The sequence below is a fragment of the Halichoerus grypus genome, chromosome 5 (assembly GCF_964656455.1).
Source record: "Halichoerus grypus chromosome 5, mHalGry1.hap1.1, whole genome shotgun sequence".
NCBI lineage: Eukaryota > Metazoa > Chordata > Mammalia > Carnivora > Phocidae > Halichoerus > Halichoerus grypus.
This window is the reverse complement of record NC_135716.1, coordinates 169,169,003-169,191,916: the sequence shown is the minus strand read 5'-3', so window position 1 is coordinate 169,191,916 and position 22,914 is coordinate 169,169,003. Positions and strand designations below refer to the sequence as shown.

General features: G+C 55.9%; 1 protein-coding gene across 3 annotated transcripts in view; it reads right to left on the bottom strand.

Moving 5' to 3' along the window:
- The window catches only part of RUNX3 (RUNX family transcription factor 3), a 65,326-nt gene that overhangs the window by 15,990 nt on the left and 26,422 nt on the right, over nucleotides 1–22,914 (bottom strand). For all 3 annotated transcript variants that reach the window (XM_078073621.1, XM_078073622.1, XM_078073623.1), the window contains 3 exons: nucleotides 12,920–13,206; nucleotides 10,909–11,065; nucleotides 2,947–3,051 (listed from right to left, as the gene is read on the bottom strand). In XM_078073621.1, the coding sequence (XP_077929747.1) occupies nucleotides 2,947–3,051; nucleotides 10,909–11,065; nucleotides 12,920–13,206 (549 nt within the window). The remainder of the gene's footprint in view (nucleotides 1–2,946; nucleotides 3,052–10,908; nucleotides 11,066–12,919; nucleotides 13,207–22,914) is intronic.

Here is a 22,914-nt window from a genome sequence, read left to right as displayed (position 1 = left end):
CCGGCGGGGCTGGGCAGCTACCAGCTCCTTTACCACTCAGGACGACCCCGCAGGGCAGATGCTGAGAGCTACTATCGTCCCCATTTTACAGATGAGCCCAGGGAGGTGGGAAGGCCCTTCCAAGTGGCCCTCACTTCTCTGAGTCCTAGACTGGAGCCCGTGGGGGGCACTAAAGCTCACCCTTGGGCCAGGGGCTCTGCCTCCTGGCCTGTCCCCTCCTGGGGTGGCTGAGGGCCTGTTAACGGGGACTTCGCACCAGGTCTGGCACGTGGGGAATGCCTGGCAACCAGCAGCTGGCCTCTTACCTCATATAGGTGGGGACAGAGAGGCCCGGAAAGGAAGAGGACTTGTCCAAGGTCACAGACTGAAGGCCAGGTCAGGGTTAGAGGCCAGGGTGCTGCTGAGGCCTGAGCCACAGGCTGGGGTGGGCGGGGGCAGAAGCCAGCAGGTCCTCAGCACGGGCGGCCTGCAGAGCCGCCCCCTCCCACAGCTGCTCTTTTCCAGAAATCAGCTTCTGCTAAGATTTTGTCTGAACAAGTCTCTTTAAACCCATGGGTCTGGCCCGTGCCAAGGCCCAGAGAGGGCCGCCATCTGCCTCAGGTCGCGGAGCCAGCCTAGCCTCTGACTCCAGCCTGTCCCCCGGCCCAGCTTCCTTTCCTTCCTCTTGCTGCCTCGTCTCCCTCTGGCCTCTACTGCCTTGTCCCGTGTCACCCTCCCCCATCAGCTCACCCCCCCAGAAGGGCTGTCTCAGGTCTGGGGGACCCCAGGAGAGAGGAGTAGGCAGAGGATTCGAACTGGGGGCTCCCACAGGAGAGCTGAGCCTCTATCCTCATCCAGGAGCCTCAAGGGGGAGGGTGGGCAGCTCTGGGATGAGCGGGGCTGGACGTGGACGGCCCTGTGGGATTCCAGGCATTGCTGGGCCCCCCAGGGAATGTTCCTAGCAAGCTCCGGGACCCCCTGCTCGCATGCCTCTACGGACTGGGTGCTTTGTGGAGTGGCTGCTAAGCATTGCAGCATCACATTGAGCCCAACCGTGGCTCCTGTCCATCCCGATTCGGCCCCTAGAGACAGAGTGGCATGTCACCTCCTTTATACCTCTATGGCCATGGCTTCGGTTTCTCAGCAGCCATCCTGCTGCTGACCAAGAGAGGGTCACCATCCACTAATGGTGGTGGTGGTGGGAATGCATGGCAGTGGCCAGGTACTGGGGATAACAGGACACCATGAATCCAGTGACTCACCAGGACCCTTCCCTCTGCCACAGCCAGATGCTATCCACATGCCGTCACTGATCTCTAGGCCTGCAGCGTGGGTGGTATCACCCCACTTCCGGGAGGAGGGGCTGAGGCCCAGAGAGGCCAGCAACTTGCCTGAGGTCCCTCAACCGGGCGGGCTGGCTCAGAATCTGCTCTCTGCATCATGATGGCCTACGGCTCACAAGGGCTTCCTAAACATCACCCCCTGAGACTCTTGGGATCACTGACCCAGTTCACAGATGACAAAACTGAGGCCAAAAAGAAGACACAACTTGTCCAGGGCTATGAAGCCCAAGGCCAGGGGCATGGACCCATCCAAGTCCAATCCCAACAGGAATAGGGCCAGAGCAGATGCCTGCCTGTGAGCCTCATGGCCCAGGAATTGGCTAGATGGGGAGCCAGGCCAGCCTGATTCCCAAGAAGGAAGGGGCCAGCCCACGGCCAGGCCTGGGTGGCCCTCACTGACGACACCCTGGCATAGCCACACCCTTGTTCTGAGGCTCCTGGGCTCAGGTCCCCATTCTGTCTTCCTGCCCCAAGTCCACCCAGCTTAGAATAGAAATCCCAGACTGTCTTAGGAAGACAGGGCACCTCTCAGCAGACTGTGGGAGGCCCTGGCAGGTTCTCAATGTCCCCTGGCCTGGATTCTCTCCTCACTGGAACTGGGGTGACCCTTTGGTTCTGCTGTCACAAGGATCCCATGAGATAATAAATGTGAGAGGGTTTTCCAAACTGCAAAGGGTCACTATCCTAAAGAGCAAGACAGGGTAGCTCTCAATGCCCCACACTGAGCAGGTCACAAATCCGGGGGTGGTCCACGAAAGCACTCTGGTCAGGACCCTGGTCAGAAAGCAGCCAATCCAGAGATGGCCAGCTGGTTCTCAGTTTCATTCATTCATTCATTCATTCATTCAGTGAACGTAAAGCTCTGGCCCACTCTGTGGCAACTGCCCCTCCCTCCAATTTCCCTAATCTAAATCTGCAAACTGGGGGTCCTTCAGCAGGCAGAAGCAATTAAACACAAGTGTCTCTGATGTTAAAACGCACACATCAGGACCCCCTGCACATAGTAGGTGCTCAATAAATATTTGCAGAATCAAATCTGCATTCCTGAGTGTAGGTTTTGGGGTCAGAGTGCCTGGGCTCTGTGTGACTTAAGTCACATACTGAGATCCAAAGAAAGTTTCCAAGGAGCGGATCTGGCCTCACAGCCAGACCAGCTCCTGTTTTTGATGGCTCCCTCCCTCAGCCCCTGGCAGAGGAAGCTGGGGTGGAGTAGAGCAAACCTGGCCTGACCCCCCTCCCCTCACAAATACCCTATCTGAAGCCTTTTCCATCCCTGAAGACTTTCCTTAACAGATGCAAACTGCAAATCCATACTCCCTTAGCGGCCCATCCACTCCCCCCTTTCCATGGGCAGGCATCCTACAGGGAAGGGGGTCAAGCTAATTCTGCCTCTTCCCCTCCCAGCATCCTCGCTGGCCTCCAGCAGTCCAGGGCTAAGCACAGAGGGTTCAGGGGTTGCTGGCAGGCACACAGTGTGTGTTGGGATGTAGAGCCCAGGACTGCGATCCCCCACAGGAGAGCTCCAGGGACCCAGTGCCATCTATCTGACCTTGGCTGCTGCCCTCTCCACCACATGTGGGGCTCTCTTCCCCCACCCAGGGGGCTCAGTGACTCTGGCACTTACGTCTGGGTTCCCGGGGTCCATCCACGGTCACCTTGATGGCTCGGTGGTAGGTGGCCACTTGGGTAGGGTTGGTGAACACGGTGATGGTCAGTGTGAAACTCTTCCCTGGGGGGAGTGGAGAATAAAGGCAGAAGGTTGGCACCTAGAGCTATTAACAATACCCTGTTCTCCCTTCCAGAAGGGGCAGATCTCTCTCCTTTGAACCTGGGCAGAAGATGGGGCTCTGGGTGAAGTTCTACCTGCTGGTCTTGGCATTCAAGGCCTCGGGAGGTCTGGCACCAACTTTATCATCTTCCCCCACCCCATGCTCTGGGCACCCTGCTATTTCCTCCCTGCTTCCTGGCCTTTGTGCCATTCCTTCTACCCAGAGACCCTCATGATTTTGGGGTGGGGAGCACCCCGTGTATTTATAAAAATATGTATAAAATACATATTTGGGGGGGAACCTGGGTGGCTCAGCCAGTTAAACATCTGCCTTTGGCTCAGATCACGATCCTGGGGTCATGGGTTAGGCTCCCTGCTCAACGGGGAGTCTGCTTCTCCCTCTCCCTCTGCCTCTCCCCCCACTCCTGCTCATGCTCTCTCTCTCAAACAAATAAATAAAATCTTTTAAAAAAATACGTATTTTTTCCTGGAAGTAAATTATGAACTTTATAAAAAATTTGGGGAACACAGAAAAATCACCCACAGTTCCACTAGCCAGAGATAAACACTTAACATTTGGGTGTTTTGTGCTCTAGTCCCTTTTGGGTGGGTATGTGTGTTTATAGAATGGCAAGGATCCCAAAATACGTATCTTCATACCCCGGTTTTGTTCTTCTTCATTTAACCTCACATCATAAGCACTTTCTGATGTCATTAAAAATTCTTCATAAACTTCATTTTTAATGGCTGCAAAATACTTCAACCCACAGAAGCCTCGTCTTTTCTTTATCTGCCTCCTTACTCCCTGCTGCTGCCCCTGCAGCCTCCTCCCGGAGGCCCCCTGGGGGGGGCGCTGAAAGTGGGCTGATTGGGGAGCTGCCGACATTTCATTTGTAGACGTAACTGTTATTTCCAGAACTCTGTTCTATTTTTAGATAGACATTTGGCTCCAAAGTCTCCATTCAAAATTCCTAAGAGAGGAAAAACCTTTAAAATAATAATTTTTTTTTTTACCATTTAAAATAAAACGAAAATGACCTTTTGTTTATAAAAATCTTTGTCTCCATCTCTGCTTATTTCCTTAGAACAGATTCCAAGAAGTGGTGAGTGATTTCATTGCATCAGAGGGCTGGGACGCATTCAGGGGCATTGATCTCTCAAGTGAGAGGATGCTCCTTCAGAGTCACTGTGACCGTGACCGCCCCCACTCAGCACGAGGCCATCGGCAGTATGGCCGCCTATCAAGGTGGAAGATCTACATGCTCCTGACTTCATCTGCCGCTCTGCATGCCTAGTGAGACTGAAACTTTTTATATGATTATGGTCTGTCCCAACCCAACACAAATTATCGCTTCGTGTTCCTTTACGCTTTCCTTATTCGCGTTCTAGTGCCTTTTAGAAATCAGCCTGTGTTAACCTATTAGCACTTCCCCACCCTCTTTGTGGCAGTTTCTCAGCTCAGTGGCCTTTACATTCTGCCTTCTGATACGGAGCTGTTTAGCATTTTCAGTTCTTCCTCCTGCTGGTGATTTCTCCTAGTGTTTCATGTTCAGGCACGGTTCCCCATGTAACAAACAGATAAGGTTTACCTTAGATAAACAGCGTTCTCCCTACCTTCTACCTTTAATTCCTTGATTCTTCTGGGGTTTAACTGGTGGGTGTGGTATAAGGGAAAGATAAGGGCAACCCAATTCTCCCAGCACCTTCAGTGAAGTAGGAGTCCCTTCTCTCTTGCCCTCTTCTTATCAGCATCAAAGCCCCCACACAGTATGAGACTGGGGAGGCTGGGGTGCTGGGTGGCGGGGGGGGGGGGGCTTTGCTCATCTCCTAAGCTTGGCCTCCTCCTTCTCTGCTTCTGAGCATCCCTATCTCTGGACCCCATTTATCGATCCAGGGACTCCCTAAGGGCAGAGGCCCAATGGCTCAGTGCACCTGTGTCTGCCAGGGCTGGGTCAGGGTGGGCAACTGAGGGAGGCTGCCCATGGGGACCCCTCTGCTTTCCCTGCACTCCCGGCAACTCTCCAAGGTGGGCAGGCAGTCTTGCTACCCCCCTTCACAGGCAGGAGATGAAAACTCAAGGCAGGGAAGGAGAGCTTGTGGTTCTCTTTGCCGGGCTGGGTCCAGTGATCATGTGAAAACTCAAGTCCCGGAAACAGGAGAATCCAGAACAAAAGTAAACCAGCTAGGCTTCCAGGGCCACACCACGGAACCCCAGGGCTTCTGAGACACCAGGGGTTGGTTTAAATCGAGGTGTGACTCAAACTGGGGCAGGGTGGGGCCTCTCTGGAAGAATTTTCCTGAGCCAGTACACTGGAGGCAGGGATGGAGATGCACACAGCACCTGCCCCTGGAGTCCTGGGTCAGAGGAAATCGAACCCCTCACTCTCAGACCACAGGGGCACTTTCCATGGTTTCTGGAAACCGAAAGTGCAGAAGGTCTAGGGAAATGCCAGGCAGGTGGCCTCAGGCTCCCTGCCCACCTTCCCTTCCTGGGATCTGCCATCCCTCCCTCTTTGGTCATTTTCCCCCTGGACTCCTCCCTCCCCTGCCAGCTGGGCACTTTCCCGGGTAGGCAGGGGGTGGGGGGGTGCGGGGGGTCCCTGGGCCTCTGCTGCTTCCATCACCTCCTAGACACTGCCAGGTGCTGGGCCAGATGGGCCCCAATTACTGAAGTGCTCCTGTGTCTCCCTCATTTCCCTCAGGTCTCCACTGAAAAGTCACCTCCTCGGTGAAGCCCTCTCTGTCCCCTTTATCTAAAGCAGGCATTTTAAACTTGGCATCCAGGGCTCCTTCTTAGGATTAAGCGGGCCCTGTGAACAGGGACAGGAAAAAAGGAGACAATTGTATTGTCTCTAACCCCTGGCTACAGTTTAGCATCTCCCTCAAGTATGACCGTGGGCAACAAACCACAGAGGTATTATAGAAGTCCCTGTGACCTTGTCACCAATAGACGTCACAGATATTTACATATCACATTACAGACATTGCATATTTCTCTAAATATCTTTTATGCTCATCACAACTTCAAAATCACGGTCGTCATCAGACCCATTGCCACATCTTATTATTTAACACACTACTAAAAGAGCACATTTATCCCAATTTTTTTAGACATTTTGCTATGTTTTATTATAATTGGTTTCCATTGTAATCCTTTGTATTTTATTTTATTCTTTAAAACACATTATTCTGAAACTGTCAAGTGGCCCATGGGGTAAAAAAAAAAAAAAAGGTTAAGAAGCTCAATGTGAAGCATCAGAGACCTTCCCACTCCCAACCTCCCTGCTCAAACTTCCCCCATTGTGCTTATTACTTTCGGCAATTCCTCTACTTATTTATTTTCTTTTGTCTCCCTCTTCTAGATGGTAAATTCCCTGGGCACCAGAACTTCTGTCTTGTTCACTGCTGTGTCCCCAGCCCTAGGACAGCATCCGGCACATAAAAGGCACTCAAGAAATGTTTGTTAAATGCATTATGGGAGAGACAACCGTTTCCATTTTACAGATGGGAACACTGAGACTCACAGAGGGGCAATGAGTCATCCAGGTCAACAGTATCTAGGCAGGGCCAGAAAGGTTAGAATGTGCTGGAGCCTGCCCCTCTCCCAACCCCATACTAAGGACCTGCTCCTGGGGAGTGAGAAGCCCCCACTCTCACCAGGCAGCAAACCACAAACTACCCCTGAGGCCATCAGCCCTCCTCTACAGTTTCCTCCCACTTTCCAGGCCTGGCACCACCCTTCCCAGGTGCCCAAAGGGAGGAGGGAGGGAGAAGGACAAAAGGCAGGGGCCGGGACCTGGGAGCAGGAGTGGAAGGGAGGGGCACGTGTCAGGTACCATGGGAGGCGGGGGGTCCCCGAACAAGGGGTGGGGGAAAGCTGTCCCCCTGAGTGCCCCTCACCTCTCTCTCTCTACCTGGTGGTGAACCCCTCTTCCCATCTCTCCCTGTCTCAGGGCAGGAAGCTGAGATGACAGAGAAGGTGGAGGATTTTGTGCAGGAACCTCTGGCAAACCTGCCATCAGCCAGAAGTCCAGGAACTGCAAATCAAGGCACTCCCAGGGCCGGGCCCGGCTGGAGGGGAGAAGTCCTAGTCTGGAAACAGCTACCCCTCGGGGCCCTAGGTGACCCTAGACAATCTCGCAGGACCCAGGGCCCCTGCCAATCAACACTTACAGCCACCTTTGGCAGTGTGGCTCTGGGCCAGTCTCTGTCCCTCTCAGCCTGGGTTGTCGTGTCATAAACCCCCACCATGGGGGCTTCATGGACAGCAGGTGGGAGACACGTGTCAGGGGACCTCTGGGTTTTCTCGACATTGGTCAAGAAGCCTGTAGGCTGCACCCACACATCTCACCTCAAATCTCGCTCTACCTACTATGATTTCTTTTTAACCAGCTAATGACAGTTCCAGAACTCATGCTGTTTTCACTTTCACCTAGGCTGCCTCCTAGAGGACATTTTTGGAATTTGTAGTATGTGGTCCCGGAGAGGGGGCGTGGGGGGCGGAGGACACAGACATTCAGCACCGTACAGCGCACCCAGGTAGTCGTTCCTCCTGGGTGTGAAACACTTGTTACAAAGATTCTCTGAGCCATGAGCCTAAGTCAATTTTACATAAAAGAAAGCAAAGGATTTTTGCACACTTTTAGTATCTGTTGAATTTTCCAAGATGGAAGACAGTTCTTTTTTTTTCCCCCCTGAAACTTTGTTCAGAACTTTGCCAAGCATTGTTCACCACTTCAGAAGACCATGTCATCGACGGCAGCGGACTCTGAGTCCTGCACGCCCAGCTGGAGGTCTGCCGTGGCACTCCCGGGGCTTCTGCCAGGGGGGCAGGCACCCGCTCACCTCAGTGCGGTCTCGCCCCACATTTATATATTCAGATGGATATTTTATCATAAATCCCTTTCCCCTTTGTTCTCCATTATAGCTATGGACTTCTATGGATTTTGAAACTGCACGTAAGTAGGTAGGTTCCATTAGTTACACATTTCACTGTAGGACAGTGAAGGGTGCATTACAGAATATTTGTTGTAAGAAAGGCACTACATCTGGTGGGGTGGGAACCTGGGGCCTAATTGCTGGAGACACCAACAACTTGCTTTCTTTCCCTGCCTTGCCTTGGGTCCCACCTTCAGGCTTATCGTGAGGGCTCTGTGGTGGTGGTGTGTCTATGTCCTCCGTGGAAACCTATCTTCCTGGAATTAAGACGGCATCAAGGAATAAAAGGCAAGGAAACAAACAGAAGTTTCCATCTGGCTTCTTGGTCTTGGCAGAAGTCGGAGGGCCAGGGAAAGGCTCTGGGTCCCAAACTCCAACCTGTCCCAACTCCTGAAGTGCCCCACTGTCTGGGTCAATCACTGATTTGCCCTCTCGGTGGGAATTTCCCAATGGGCAGCATGGGCACGGCAGACGGGCCGCTGCGGGCCGCACGACCCCTGCGCCCTCCTTCTCACTGCCAACCGCCTCCACTTCTCCCACTCCACAATTCACACCTTCTGGGTTTCCCCCGCCCCCGCCCAAACCGCACCATAATCACAGAATCAGTGACTACACCACTCAAAGGGACTTCAAAGATCTCCTCCAGTCGCAGGCATTTGAAGTAACAAAATCTGTAACCTGGATCCAACTCTCAATATGTGCCAAGTGATACAGTCGTGCCAATTTCCTTAATCCTTATAAAATCTCAGGATTTCCTTAATCCTCATAAAATCTCAGGTCATTATTGTCCCCATTATACAGCTGGGGAAACTGAAGCACCGAGAGGTTAAGCCATTTGCCCCATGTCATCCAGCAAGTCACCGGCAGAGCTGGGACTGAAATCCAGGTGGGCTGGTAGTGGAGCCCAGATTGTTCAATACCACGAGCCTCTGAGGTCTGAAAGTTTTGTCAAGTCCCCAGGTATTGGAGCTCCCACTCAGGCCCCTTCCTGCCCCCCCCCACCCCAGGACCAGTGAGACTGATGGGAGAAGGGCGGTGAGAATGATTTATAAACTCAGCCTCCTGCATCTTCCAGAGCCACAACCCCAGCCTCAGCCTTGCTTGCTTCAAGAGCACCAGCTAAATGATGCTTTGCAAACCCACCTCTCTCCCCTAAAGCCCTGCAGGGTGAGTACAGGTCCATGGGCATAAATGCCACAAAGAAATCACTTTATGGGGCAGAAAGGCCAGCCGGCCAGCATGCCCTTGCTCACTCAGGGTATCACCGTATCTTCTCTTTCTCGATCTCACCTCCCAGGACAGGGAGTAAGGCGCCATGTTCCTGATGCCTTGCTGGGCTCCCGGGATGGACCTTCCCTTCTGCCTGCTTCACCAGGGCCTGCAGCTACAGCGGGCCTCCCTGCACCGCCCCCCCCCCCGCCGGCCCCATCCTCATGCCACCTGGGCCTGCACACCTGGCCACCGTCCCAAAGTCAAGCTGCATCCCAGCGAGCCACCGACCGGTGGCGAGTGACTCTCCACTCAGGGCTGCGGCTGGGATTAAGTTGCAAAAGGCTGGAGAGATTGGGGATGACAAAAGGGGCTTGGAGACTAATTAGGAGCAGCAATGAAAGCTTAATTCATAAAAGCAAACATTTTCCATCCATCAACCTGCAACCAGTTAAGGGCAACGTTTGAAAGAAATCTGTGCGTGGGGAAGGGAGCCAACAGGAACAGGAAATGTTTGAAAGAATGTAAACTATTTCAGTTTCATAAAAAGTAACAAGTAAACAGTTATTACATGCAAATAATGCCCTGGTTTTAATTAATGCTGAAAAGTCAAAATATGTTTGACATTTGTATGTATACATTGAACGGTTGGAAAGGAAAAAATGGTGCCCAGATGCCCGTTGCTGAGCAGGGCTGGCGGCTCGGAGCGAACTAAAACCTTGAAAAGGTCTTGTTTATTGGTGATGAAAAGTACAATTCTGCCTCAGCCTCTGTCGAAACTGGGGGCAGAGGGAACCTAGCTTACTTTCTTAACTAAGCTGGAAGGGCAGGCTGGGTCTTGGGAAGGGCACTCCCCGCTTTTCAGCAGCCTGGTCTTAAAGGGCCAGCGAGTCCTCAAGCCTCCATTTCACTGGGGCAGAGTTTCTAGGACTTCCCCACCCAGAAGTGATGGTGGGTTTCAGGTCCCAGCAGCCTCTCACTCAAGAGCCCCGGGGGGCGGGGGGGCGCCCGCAGTGGCGGCTGGTCCTGCCTGCCTTCCTCCCGCCAGAGGCTGATCACACGGGCGGGGGGGCACACCGGCCTTGATTCTGAGGTGGGGGACGGCAGCCTGCACCGCACTCGTGTCTCTTCTAAACCACCTTAAGGCTCAAGGGCTGGGGAAACTGTGGCTTGGGGAGACCACAGCTGGGGAGAGGCAGCCTCAAAGCTTGCTCAAAGCTTGAAGCTCTGGGAGATCCCAGCCCCTAGGGGAGAGTGGCTGGGGTGCTTGGGCCCCTGCAGACCAGCCATTCGTCTAAACCGGCCGCTAAGCCCACTTGCCACAAAAGACCTACGAGGTCCCCCTTCGAGCTCCTTAATCCATGATCTCCTCCTAACATCTTTTATGAGGCCAGAATACTCCACCGGGAAAGAGAGGTGACACGGACAGCTTCGAGAGTTAGTAAACCCCAGAAACTGGGAGCAAATTGTGCCTTTTTCTGGCGAAGGACTCGCATCCTCCAAGGGTTTTGTGACACCCCCATGGGGCTCCAAATGGCTGTTTGAGACCAAGCCAGGCCTAGGGACTTGTTTCTGGGGCTCCCATTTGGGACCCCAAGGGCTTGCCCTCAGCTTCATTCCCAGACCTCTGCCATTGCTGGTGTCAGCGTGCGCAGACTCCCTGCTGCTCACCTCGCCCACTGCGGCCCACGAAGCGAAGGTCGTTGAACCTGGCCACCTGGTTCTTCATGACTGCCGAGGCATTACGCAGCTCCGCAGAGTAATTCTCATCATTGCCGGCCATCACAGTCACCACTGTTCCATCAGGCACATCCCCCAACGCCACCACCTGAAGGCACAGGGGCAGGGGGACAGCTTAGAAAGGTAGGGGAGGCCAGGGAGAGGCGGGGAGGGGCCGGGCAGCTCCCCTAGGTCTCAGGCACACTGCAGGATTTCTCAAAGGCAGAGCGGAGAAGAGGCTTAAACACAACGGACACCTTCCCCCCCAAATAACAAAAATAAGAAGCCGAAATTTCCGCCTTCCACACCCAAATCCTAGATCAACTGGTTAAGCCAAGTCCTGAGAAATCATCCTTGCAATGAAATCTGAGCGAGAGCTGTGAATGAGCTCTATCACTATGGTCTGGGGTGTAGTTCCCCTCTTTCCTCAGGCCTGAGCAAAAGAGGAATCAACATGCTCCTAGCAACCAAATCTCTAAGTAAAAATAGTATCAACAACAATAATAACGGGACTGCTCCCCATGCTCAATTAATGCAAGAGCCGTTTGGGGTATGAAATTTGGCCCTGAAATGTGGCCTGGGCCCAGTTTGCTGGCCTCTGCAGAGCCGGAATTCGTTATGCAGAGAAAATGCAAAATGCAAAACAAACCGGTGTCTTGAGAGGGGTTGTACAGAAAACCTCTTTAAAGTGAGAGAGGGGCTTTCGATAGCAGGAGGATGCACCTGCTGGGAATTGCAGGATGGGGGTGGAGATGCCCCCCCTGATACGGTCTCCCCGACCCCAAGCAGCGTGCAGAGGCAGATGCCTTTTGAAAAGGAATCACACTGCAAATGTAGTCACAGCCATTTAAACGTGGCCACCGCGTGCAGGGACTAGGGATCCAGATGGTAAAAATTTCAAGGAGAAAATGTTTGGGGTCTGATTAAAAAGGCCAGATTTCCTGTCAACATCCTGTCTTCTTTTAATTTCAAAGATTCCTTTTAAGCTCCAAGTGACAGTAAAACCTCCGATCTGAGGATTAAAGTCACACGGCCCCCCCCCTCCCCCTCCTCCCCGGGAGATTTTCCCCACTGGCATTTTAAGATGTCACCCGGGAGACCTCCAAGAGCCACTCATCCTTTTTTTTTTTTCCAATTTGGAGTCCTCTTAATGGGAGCAAGGACGGCCTCAGCTGCCAGAAGCCGCTGTTTCCAGCCACCTCGGGCACCCGCCACCCCCAGCCGCTGGCCCTTCCTGCCCTGCCCTTTCTCACGGCAGCTGTGAGAGGTTTAGGGGAAAACCAAGGCGTTTTCGTTTCATCTCGCTGCCCCCTTAAAAAAATGAAAATGAAACAGTCGCCTACTCCCTGGCAAAGAGAAAAAGATCCTCTGAATGACTGGGGGCTGCCAGGAGTGGGGGCGCCCCCCATTTCGGGATTCCCGCCGCAAACGTTTAGGGTTCGGTGCCCCCCTTCTCAGCCCTAGAGTCGCCCGGTGTAAAATTTCAGAAGCCAGTGGTTGAGGGTGTGAGCAGGAAGTGTTTCTGAAGCGGTGCAGGAGGAGGGGTGCCGGCAGTGGAGGGTAGGCCCTATCCACCCTCCGCACCCCACCTCCGGTGTCCTCGCCCTGGTCCCGGGGCTCTTCTTCCCCTTTGCCTGCAAGGCTGTGTCGGAGGGATCCGGACTGGAGAGGAGCGAAGCCCCATCCGCCCGTTTCCTCATCAACGTCTTTCAGCAGGGCTCCCCGAAGGTGGAGGGGGCAACCCCCCTAAAAGCCATCCGTGCCGGTGCATCCGAGAGGGAACGCCAAAGTCCCCGGGCGGAGCGCGCAGCGAGACCGAAAGCGCCCCGGGCCCGGCTGCTGGGCTCTCGCCGCGGGGTAGCGGGCACGTCCCCTCCCTTCCCTTGCCGGGGCCCTGGCTCCTGCAGCTGAGACGCCCGGATCCCCAGGGCCAGTGTCCGCCCGCCCCGGGCCCCGCACTCACCTTGAACGCGACGGGCAGCGTCTTGTTGCAGCGCCAGTGCGAGGGCAGCACAGAGCAGAGGAAGTTGGGGCTGTCGGTGCGCACGAGCTCGCCCGCGTGGTCCGCCAGCACGTCCACCATCGAGCGCACCTCCGGCCGGGCGCGCCCGCCCGGCCCCACGGCCGCCTGCGCGCTCAGCGCGCCGCTGTTCTCGCCCATCTTGCCGCTGCTGCCGCCGCCGCCGCCGCCGCCGCCGCCGCAGGGGAAGGCCGTGGAGGGAGGTGTGAAGCGGCGGCTGGTGCTCGGGTCTACAGGAATACGCATAACAGCGGCCGTCAGGGCGCCGGGCGGGCGGCGGCGGCGCGGCTCCCCCGGGGGCGGCCGGCGCGGGCGCCTCCTCGGCCGCCGCTGCCGCGAGAAGCGGGAAAGCAGAAGCAGCCGGGCCGCGGCCTCAGGGCGCAGGGGGCGGTGCCCGGGGACGCCCCGCCGGGGCCCGCCCGCAGCGAGGCCTCGCTGCCCCGACGGCCGCGCGCAGCCTTGCCCGCTAGTCCCGCATCCTAGGCTCGCGGCCCGCTTGCGGCCGCCCCTCGCGGCGGGACGTCTGTCTCGGCCGCGGCGGGGCCCGCGCGGGCTGTGTTGCCGCCGCCGCCGCCGCCTCCCGCCCCCGCGGCCCGCTCGCGGCCGCCCCACTGACTGCGCGGCCGCAGCCCCAGAACAAATCCTCGAGAATCAAGTGGCGGCGCCGCGCCGGCCCGCGCCGGGTTAGTACCCCGGAGCCCGCGGGGGCGGGGCCGGCCCGAGCGACGCGTCGCGCAGCCAATCGGAGCCCCCATCGCCGGCACCTCGGGCGCGCTCGTGGGGGAGGAACGGGGACCGCCGAAGGCCGCCCAACGGGGAGGGGCGGAAGGTCCCGCCCCGGGGAGGACGCCCGGGTCGGGGGCCCGGCGCGTTAGCCCAGGGCTCCTCGAAAGTTCGGGGGCCCCGGGGTCAATGCTAAAACTGTGGTTAAAACGCCCGGGCCCTACAGAGGGCTCCTTTGCGGCTGTCTCCTGGGCGGCGGCTCCCTGACGCGGGGGCCGCGGCTCCCCTTCTCGCACCCTTTCCCCGCTGCCGGTGGCTGTGGGCCTTCCCCGCTCCGGCTGCTTTCGGCCTCTGATGCCTGCACTCTTAGCTGAGGGACGCGGGGGCTCCAAGGCCGGCGACATCGAGCGGGGAGCTGCCCCAAAGAGGTTTCTCACCCGGTGCCCGGCGCCCCCCGCCGTCCCGCCAATTATTTCCGCCCAAGAGCTCCCACCGCACACGAGATTCCACCACCAGCAGCCGCCTCTGCAGCTCCCAGCCCAGCGCGGCTTTGGGCCCGGCCTCGTTGGCCCCGTTGCCAACCGGGGACAGACGGGTGTCCCCCGCGGGCTGGAATCTGGCTTGGGGGTGACAAACCCCGTTCCTCTCCGCTCCCCCCAAAGCAACTTTCAGGACCGTGCAGGCCTTGCTTCGTCGTTCTTCGTTGTGGCGGCCTGTGATTCTTTGAAAAACACGATGGGGCCTGGAAAACGCGAGTGTTTCCCCCTGATTTTTGCCCCGCGCATATAGCCACGGTCCCGCATCGTGCAAGAGGACGCGGGTCCACGGCAGGAAGACCAGCGTGCGGCAAACGCGAGGATCGCTGCCAAGCTAAGGGCCCCCCGGCTTCCAGAGGAGGCAATTTTTTTCCTCCGTGTGGATGCAAACCGGCTCCCCGAGGGCCCATGCCTCCGTCTTACGGGGCGGTGTGCTTCGGCCGCGCCGCAGGGACGCAGACCGCTCCGCGGAGGCACCGTCGCTCTCACTCCCGCCCGCGCGGCCCAGCGACTCCCAGGGCTTCACGGCAAACAATCCTGGCCTCTCCCGCCTCCTAGGCCTAAGGACAAGCTACAGCGGGGAGGCGAACTGCAAAAATCAAGCCCCCATTCATTCTGGATTGTCGCCTCAGATGGGCTCCCTGGAGTCTAGGGAACCGACGGGCGCGCGCCGAGTCTCCCCGCCGTCTCGGAGACTGGGCTGAATGTTCGTTGTTCCGGGCGCTTGACAGGTGCAGCACGACAGATTCCGAGCCTCAGAAGGGAAGAAGGATAGGGTCCGAAGTTGGCCGCAAGATCGCGCCCCAGATCTGACCCCGGCCCAGTGCGCGCCATTTCGTCGTTGCGCAACGAATTCAAGCCCCGCGTGCGCTTCAGGGCGGGCCGGCTCTGGCCCAACCTCGACCACCTGGAGAGCTGGTCCCTGCCCCTGTCGTAGCGTCACGTCAGCCCCTCGGGCCATTTCGAAGGCAGGGACAGCGAAGGGCCCTACGGCATCTTTTTATAGAGCCTGCATCTCGGAGTTGCAGATCGCCGGGGCCAAGGCCCCTGCTCTCTCGGGAGCGCTGGCTGTAGCGGCGGAACCAGAAGAAAACGAGGCACCAGGGCCTTGGCGCGTCCGACCTCTGGGAGCTTCCCGCCAAAAGGCCCACCAAGTTGTGGCCAGGTACCGCCCGGGACCGGGGAGGGGGAGCGACGCGTGTGGCCCTGGAGCGGCTGTGGGGCCAGGACCCAATGTGTCTGGGTTTGTAAATTCGATTCGTCTAGTGGTTTCGGTTTGCACCCGTGCCCTTACTTGTCCCTCCGCCCGATTTCTCCCTCATCCTACGGCGGGTTCACAAACGGACATCCTGAAAATGCGGTTCCTGTGGGTCTCGGCACCTGGCACAGGATCCGGCGAGGTCCAGGCCTCGGGAGGGTGCTCACTGCGTGTGGGCGTGTGGGCGCGGGAACCGGGGGACGCTTGGGTCTCCAGCCTGCGGTCGCCGGGGCCCGCCGGGCCGGGAGCAGTTTCGGGAGCCACCGCTAGTTGGCGCCTGCACTCTGCCCGCCGCGGAGTTGCCCGGCCAGGCCCTGCCCACAGACGTGTGCCAGCTTCGGTCCCGCGTCCAGGCGCAACGGCCCGCCTCCTATGAACTGCCCTTCCTGGACAGACGTTCCAGACGATTCCTCACCATCTATGCGGACAGGATAAGCCAACGGCTTTGTGTCAGACCAAAGGCTGCCCTACCTGCCTGCCCCTGATGGACACAGATGCCCACTGCCCTGGCATCTCTGGCACCCGACGGTTTCTGTGCCCTCCGACCCACAGAACGTTCTCCTTGCCAGAAATGGACAGTCCTCTCCTGTCCCATCCTGAGGGGCCAGAGGCTGAGGAGGACACGCAGAAGAACAGGCCAGAAATTCCCAGTTTCTACCTATGGCTAACTTACATCCTCCCCATCCCTGACCAATGAACCTAGGGTCACCTCTCTCTCTTTCTGTTTTCTTTTTACCATTTCGAGAGACAGTTGGACAGCTCCCACTCCCTTACGTGGGACACGTGGATACCCTCTTCTTCCCTGTTTTCTATGGCTAGCCACCTCCTTTCCCTCTTCTAGTGGACTGGTGTACAAATCTCCTGCTTTCTCTTGAAACGCTCCCACCTAAGAGCAGCCCAAATTGTCCACAGCAGGCTGAGGAAGCCAGGAGGTCTGGGCCTACCTTGGCCCAGAGTTGAGTAAGCAGGGACCCAACCTGGGGCCCACAGAACTCAGGATCTGGGGGCCACTTCCCCCCCACCCCGCCAGCATCCTTTGCCCCTGGGAGTGGGATCCATGGGGTCAAAATGACCCTGTGTCAGGGTGCTCTCCTCTGGCCGCTTGAGGGGGTCTAGGAGTGCACCCTAAAAGTGATGGTAGTAGTAAGGTACCTGCATGTGTCTCCCCACAGGCCAGAGAGCTTACAAGGGCAGGTCTGATTCCTCAAGAGTCTGGTGCCTGGGGAGAGGTGAGGATCCCCCAAGTGTGCCAGACACGGGACATATGTAGCATGGAAAACCTAAGAAGTTCACTGGTTGTGGAAGGGGCCTGGATCTGCAGTTCCACTGCCTCAGTTTGCCTTCTTCCACCACCTACCTGTGATCTAGGGAAAATTGCTTAAAACCTCTCTGACTCTTGTCTATTTCATCCGCAAAGTAGGGCAAATGATAGTGGCCTCCTCACAGAAATGTGTCTAAGGTGTTTAGCACAGGCCTGGCACATGGGGGTGCTCCATCCATGCAAGCTATCACTTGTATCACACTGAAAAAATAAGGCCTCCCCCTTGTTGGGGGCCTTTGGCAAGTCTCTTCCTCTTTGTGGGCCTCATACTTCCCATTTGTGAAATATCCAATTCTCATGTTCAAAGCTTCCAGGACTCAGAGCCTAGTCCATGGCTATCCTGCATCCCCCTTGGTTCGCCTAGGGGCTGCCTGGGGGAGGTAAGGCCTGTCTGTGACCTGCCTCTAGGCAGAGGCGGCTTGCGGGAGGGTTTTCCAGCAACCATCACAGGGCTACGTGAGCCTGGACCTTAAGAAGACTCACCTTCTTTCCCCTAGGCTCTTAGACCCTCACTGGAAATCCACTGGCCCCCACCCCCTAGCCTCCTACAGACAGACACTCTCTGGGCCTCAGCTGACACTGTTAGCTACCTCCCCATCCCCAAGGAGGCTTGCGTTCCCTTTATCCCAAGTCTCCTGGGAGCCCCAGTCCAGTTACTAGCAGAGGACTGTCTCCTAGAAGTTAATGATTTCTTCCAGCCTGGCCTCCACACCCTCACTCTGGTGAAGCCCTCCTGCCTGGTGGCCTGGAACTTAAGATGGGACATTTCTGTCCCTCAGTGAGCCTCAGTTTCCCCTTCTGTGAATGGAGGTGGTTCTGATCACTCCATTTCACAATCCAGAGGATTAGACTCCCTCCAGGAGGGGAGGAGCATTGTGTTTCACCACATCTAAAATGCCATCAATCGCTCCATGTGAAAGAAAAAGAAAGAAAATACTGCTAGTTAAACCAAGCCTTGCATGCATCCCGATTTCAGATATGTGTGTTTATGCATATATATTTTTATACACACGCACACATAAAAATTAGTGAGAAAGGGTCATGAAGAACAACAACAATATGGTCAGGGGTTGTTGCTGGCAGGGTTGGGGGCCCTTACCCCAGAGAATTCCTTGTGGGTAGCCTCTCTGGAAGGCTCCCGAATGTGCAGAAGGACAAGTGTGCTTCTCAAATTACAGGGTGGCTTTTTTTTTTTTTTTTTTGGAAAGGGCCAGACTGTGAGGGGAGGGCGGGGGAGCTGGAGAGAGCCCTGTGGTTAGGACACAGCTGCTGGCTCTCCCGCTGACTGCATGTGTCACTTTTGCACCTCGCGGAGGCTCCTCCGAACCCTGGCGGGGTCGGGGGAAGGGGAGGAACAGCAACAGGGAGGACTGCTGAGGTAGTCCCGTGCCCAGGCCCTGTGTCTGGGCTTTAAGCACAGGCTTTCATTCCATCCCAGCAATCATGTGGGGGTAGGTGTTATGCCCATCGAAACAAAGAGAAATATTGCTCAATATTTTCTGGGTTAGGGAGAACCAGAGTGGGGTTAAAGCCTGATCGGACGCAAAATTTGGTGATCAGAGGCACCACCTGATTATGCACCCCTGCACTGGTTGAATAAAACATTGGGAGGAGCGGGCGTCTAGATATTGAAAGTGCTCAATAAACGTTAGTGATCACGAGGGTGATGGAGCCAGCAGAGGGTGGGGTGGGGAGGCGATAGACCTGGTGAAACAGCCATAGGTGTGGAAATCAGCAGAACCTTCCAACCCAGCTTGGGAGGCTGAAAGGGGCTGCACAGGTCGTCTGCTGAGGCTTACCCACCTCATGCTCGCGTCCGGCCTCAGAACCTGCCTGTGAGGAGGTAGACTCAGCTGTAGTCCCCAGTGGGACAGATGGGGATACTGAGGCCCAGAAAGTGGGAGAGACTTGACCTGTTTCACTAAGGAAGAGGCAAGACTTGGGACTAAGCCCTGGCAAGGCCAGCGGGCAGCATGGTGCGACCAAAAGCAAGGTGGGCGGACAGCCACCCCTGACATCCACCCGGACCTGCACGATGGTCCCCCAGTGCCTCACGTACAGATGAGACCGTGAGCACCCATTGCTCCAGGGGAGATGCCAGAGTCTGGGTGTCTCCCTCAGGTCTTCAGCATCCCCATCGGAACGGTAGGAGTGAGCTTCCACGGTCCCTGGAGGCACCAGGCTGGCTCCCCGTGGACCCCCAGGTAGGTTTCACTGTGACTTTGGGGTCGAGTCCAAGGGGCCCCTTTCCTCACCTCCCACCTCCTCAGGTGGCACTGACTCCCTCTTTTGCGAAGCCCTGGACCTCCACCCCCAACTCCCCTGTAGGTCCTCCTGAGAGGGCACTCAGCTTGGGGAATTGGAGAGACAGGAGAGAAGGATGGAGAGAGGTGGTCTCAGCATGTGCCTGGCCAGGGGCGAGGAGGCAGGCCCCATCAGTAGCCAGGGAAGCGGGCTCTGGTTTCGGCTCCCGTCAAGGGGTCTGATCTTCCTACTGCCCTCCCTGCTCCTCACTTTGGTCATTTATGAAACAGGGAAATAATTCTGGTAGAGCCCTTTGGTCTATGACTAATAATTTCCCTAATTAGTTGGAGTCCTGTTGTGTGCTGGGAGTTTCACCTCAATTACGGCTAACCCTCAAGGGGCTTCTGCAGGATCTTTTATTCTCTCCATTTTACAGATGGGGAAATTGAGGCTCAGAGAGTAAAGAGCTTCCCCACTCTGGGCCTCAGAACCGGAGGGCCCTTGTTTCAACAGGATTCCTTGATCCAGACTGTCTCTGCTCTGCTGGCTGGTCAGAGTGCCCGGGACTCTCTGGCCACATCAGCGGGCCGGTGCAGAACTCCCTGCTGGCAGAGTCATCAAATCAGAGGATTCTTCGTTGGTGGGGGGCAGGGGACAGAGACTGGTGAGAGGGACCTGGGTAACTCAGAGCCCAGGAGGGTTCTGGAAAGGGCATACTCTTTCCCCGGCCCAGTAAGGGGCTTCAGCTCTGGCAGTCAGGGAGGGAAAGGGCTCCTCTGTGGCTGTCACCTCTCGTACTCCCTATTGTGGAGGAAAGAAGGGAGGATATTCAGGTCCAAAACATCTCCAAGCCTTAATCAGATGGCAAGAATAGCCGCCAGTCCAAAACCAATATTTGGAATTGAATTGGAACCACGGGATTAGAATCTTGAGCTCTATTAATCATTACTGACTACGGTTAAGTCCGGCATGCCAGGCCTAATCCCACACTTTGTGCTCATTTGTGCCTCACAGGACCCTTATTGGGGAGGTACAGCATCACTGCCATTCTATAGGTGAGAGAACTGAAGATGTAAACTTGCCCAAGGTCACACAGCTGGGCAACTATGGAGCCGGGATTCCAACCAGGCAGCCTGGCCCCACACTCTGTTCTCATGGACCAGAATCAGATGCTTGAAGTTAGAGTCATGGAAGAGAATTAGAATCCTGGCATGAGAATTGTGGGCAGGATTCAGAATTTTAGAAAGTCAGCCTCAACAGGGCTCTGAGATATCATATCCAAATCTCCCGTTTGTCAAGTGGCAGAACTGAGGCCCAGGGAGGGAAAGGGTCTCCTTCAAAGTCACTGCCCAGGCCAGGGGCTGAGTCTGGAACCCCATCCCACCCTCTCTCATTGATTCTGGTCCAGGGTGCCTTCCTCCCTGTGGTGGGCCCTCCTCACCCCACCGCCCACCCAGTCCCATTAGGGATTTTCCACCTCCCCAAAAAGGTCCTAATGGCTGTCAGTCCTTGTGAAGCCTTAATTAATCTCAGAGGCTGATGGCTCTGAGGCGACCGGGGGCTTTGGCCTTACGCAGATGAAGATTACGGCTCCATTTCATGTGGTGGTGAAGGAACGCCTCAGACATTCCTGCCAGCAATAAAAGCCACATGGCTTTCCAGTGTCGCCCTTGGAAAAGAAAAAAAGCGCAGCCCTTTGCGGAAAGAAATCAACTATGTGCTGTATGCATGGCATGAGATAAAAACGGGGCAGAACGAGGTGGAGAACAGTCGGTCTTTTATGCTGCTTCCCGTGGCCACGAGAGTGGCAGGGCCCGGCGGTCGGGATCCCAGCTGCAGCCCCAGGGAGAGGCGGTGGGAGCCCCAGGGGAAGGGCCTCAGCCCCTCCACCTGAGCTGGGCTTCCGCGGCCCCCCCATGCCCCATTGGCAGGGCTGGCTTCCCCAGGCCTGTAACCCCACGTCCTGCTTGCAGAAGGGCCCGTGCCTGATCTCCTGCTCTGCCTTCACTGCCTCGAAATCCTTCAGACTTTTTGAACAAAGGGCCTGCATTTTCATTTTGCACCGAGCCCCCCCAAATTAGGTAAGCAGTCCTGCCCACAAGTCACCCTGCCAGCCAATGGCGACATCTCCCCCGGCCTGGGGAGTCATGTCTTTTTGAGCACCTACTTTGCCGACATTATCCGAGATGAACTTTAGAACAATCGTGTGGATTGCGCAGATGTGGCAGCTGAGACTCAGAGAGTGTTCCACGTGGCAAGGAAGCCTGGATTTGGAATTGGGTCCCTCTCCCTCCAAAGCCAGTGTCTGAACCACTCCGCGGGCTGCAATATTTCATTTTCACCATGCTCCGTGGGGGTGGCGGTGCACGTGGTCAAGCTTTTTTTTTTTTTTTTTTTCCAAATAACAGAAGGGATAACAGAGGCCAGAGAAGTGAGGGTGCTCAGGCGCATGCCCAGTGGCTAGTGGAGCACTCCATACCAGGCTGTGCGATAGGGATGGGGACTGCATCCAGACGGCTGGGGTGGGGGGTGTCCCGGTTTTATAGTTGTTTGTTCGGCTTGTAAATGTGTTAGCTCTCTATGTGGGTCACTGTCTCCAGTCTGGCCGGGGATGTAGCTGGAGTCCTGGCCTCCCCCACCCCTCGCCAGTGCTGGGTTCTAAACACCTGAAAGTTCTTCTCTGTGGCTTCCTCCGCTCTTTCATGCTCCAGTTTCCCTCTGCCACCCTCCCTGGTTGGGGAAGCAGTTGCACCCTATGTCCTGATCAACTCAAAGGAGTCCCAGTCCTCAATGAATCCTAGAAAACTGGGCCTGAAGGGAGCCTAAAGACGATTATGACCTATAACCTGGGCTAGGCCCAAGGCTCATGGACCTGGCTGCTGGCTCCAGGGGAGCCGTCCCCTTGTTTCTTGGTGGGTGACTCTGGATAAGTCCCTCCCCTCTCTGGTCATCAGACACCTCATCAGGGAGCTAAGTGCATTGGGCCACACTTGATCCTCAGGAGGACTGTCCATCTTCAATGTTCTAGAATTCCATGTTAATCTAGGACAGTTCTGGGGCTCCTGAGGTCCAGGAGAGGTCAGAGACGTGCTCAGGGTCACATAGGAGGCTCACCGGCAGCTGGACCTGACTCTGAGTTCCTGCCCACTGGCCCAGCTCTCCCCTACACAAGCCTTTTGAAGGCCCAGGCTTGGTCTTGTCCCTCCTCTCCTGCTCCCCAGTCCACCTCAGCCTGTCAGGCCCTAAGTGTCCAGGTCTGGAAGCCACAGCTAAGTGGCTTCTGTTTTATTATTTATTCTGGATGTCTGTCTTATTATTATTTTTAAAGCAATATTTATATTTTATATACTCTTCTGTTACTATATTTTACAATAAAACATTTTAAAAGAAAAGCAAAGGGGAAAAAATAGAAAAAGCTCCTCCCCACCCCCACCAAAGCTCTAAAAAAAAATGGACAAAAATGCTTACATTTGTATATGGTTGCAAAACTGCCCATGGTGTGTCAAAACTGGGGAGTGTTTATTCTCGACCAGATCACTGTTTCAACAAGATTCTCCTATCTACCAGCTCAATCTCAGCCAAATGATCTGGTGGCCTCTGAAGCCATCCTCCTCATGGCAGCACCCCCACATGGGGCATTTCTGGGTCCCCAGGCCCCGCTGAGCATGCTCCCTACTGAGCTCCTTAAATCTTACCAGTAGTCCTCCAGATATGTGTCACTGGGCCTCCTTATGGGCGAGGAACTGAACTTGACTGAGGAAGCCAGGAAACGGCAGAGCTGGGATTTGAACCAAGCTCTATTGATGCTGAAATTGTGCTTTGCTCACCCCAGGAACCCGGGACCCTCAGTTATAAT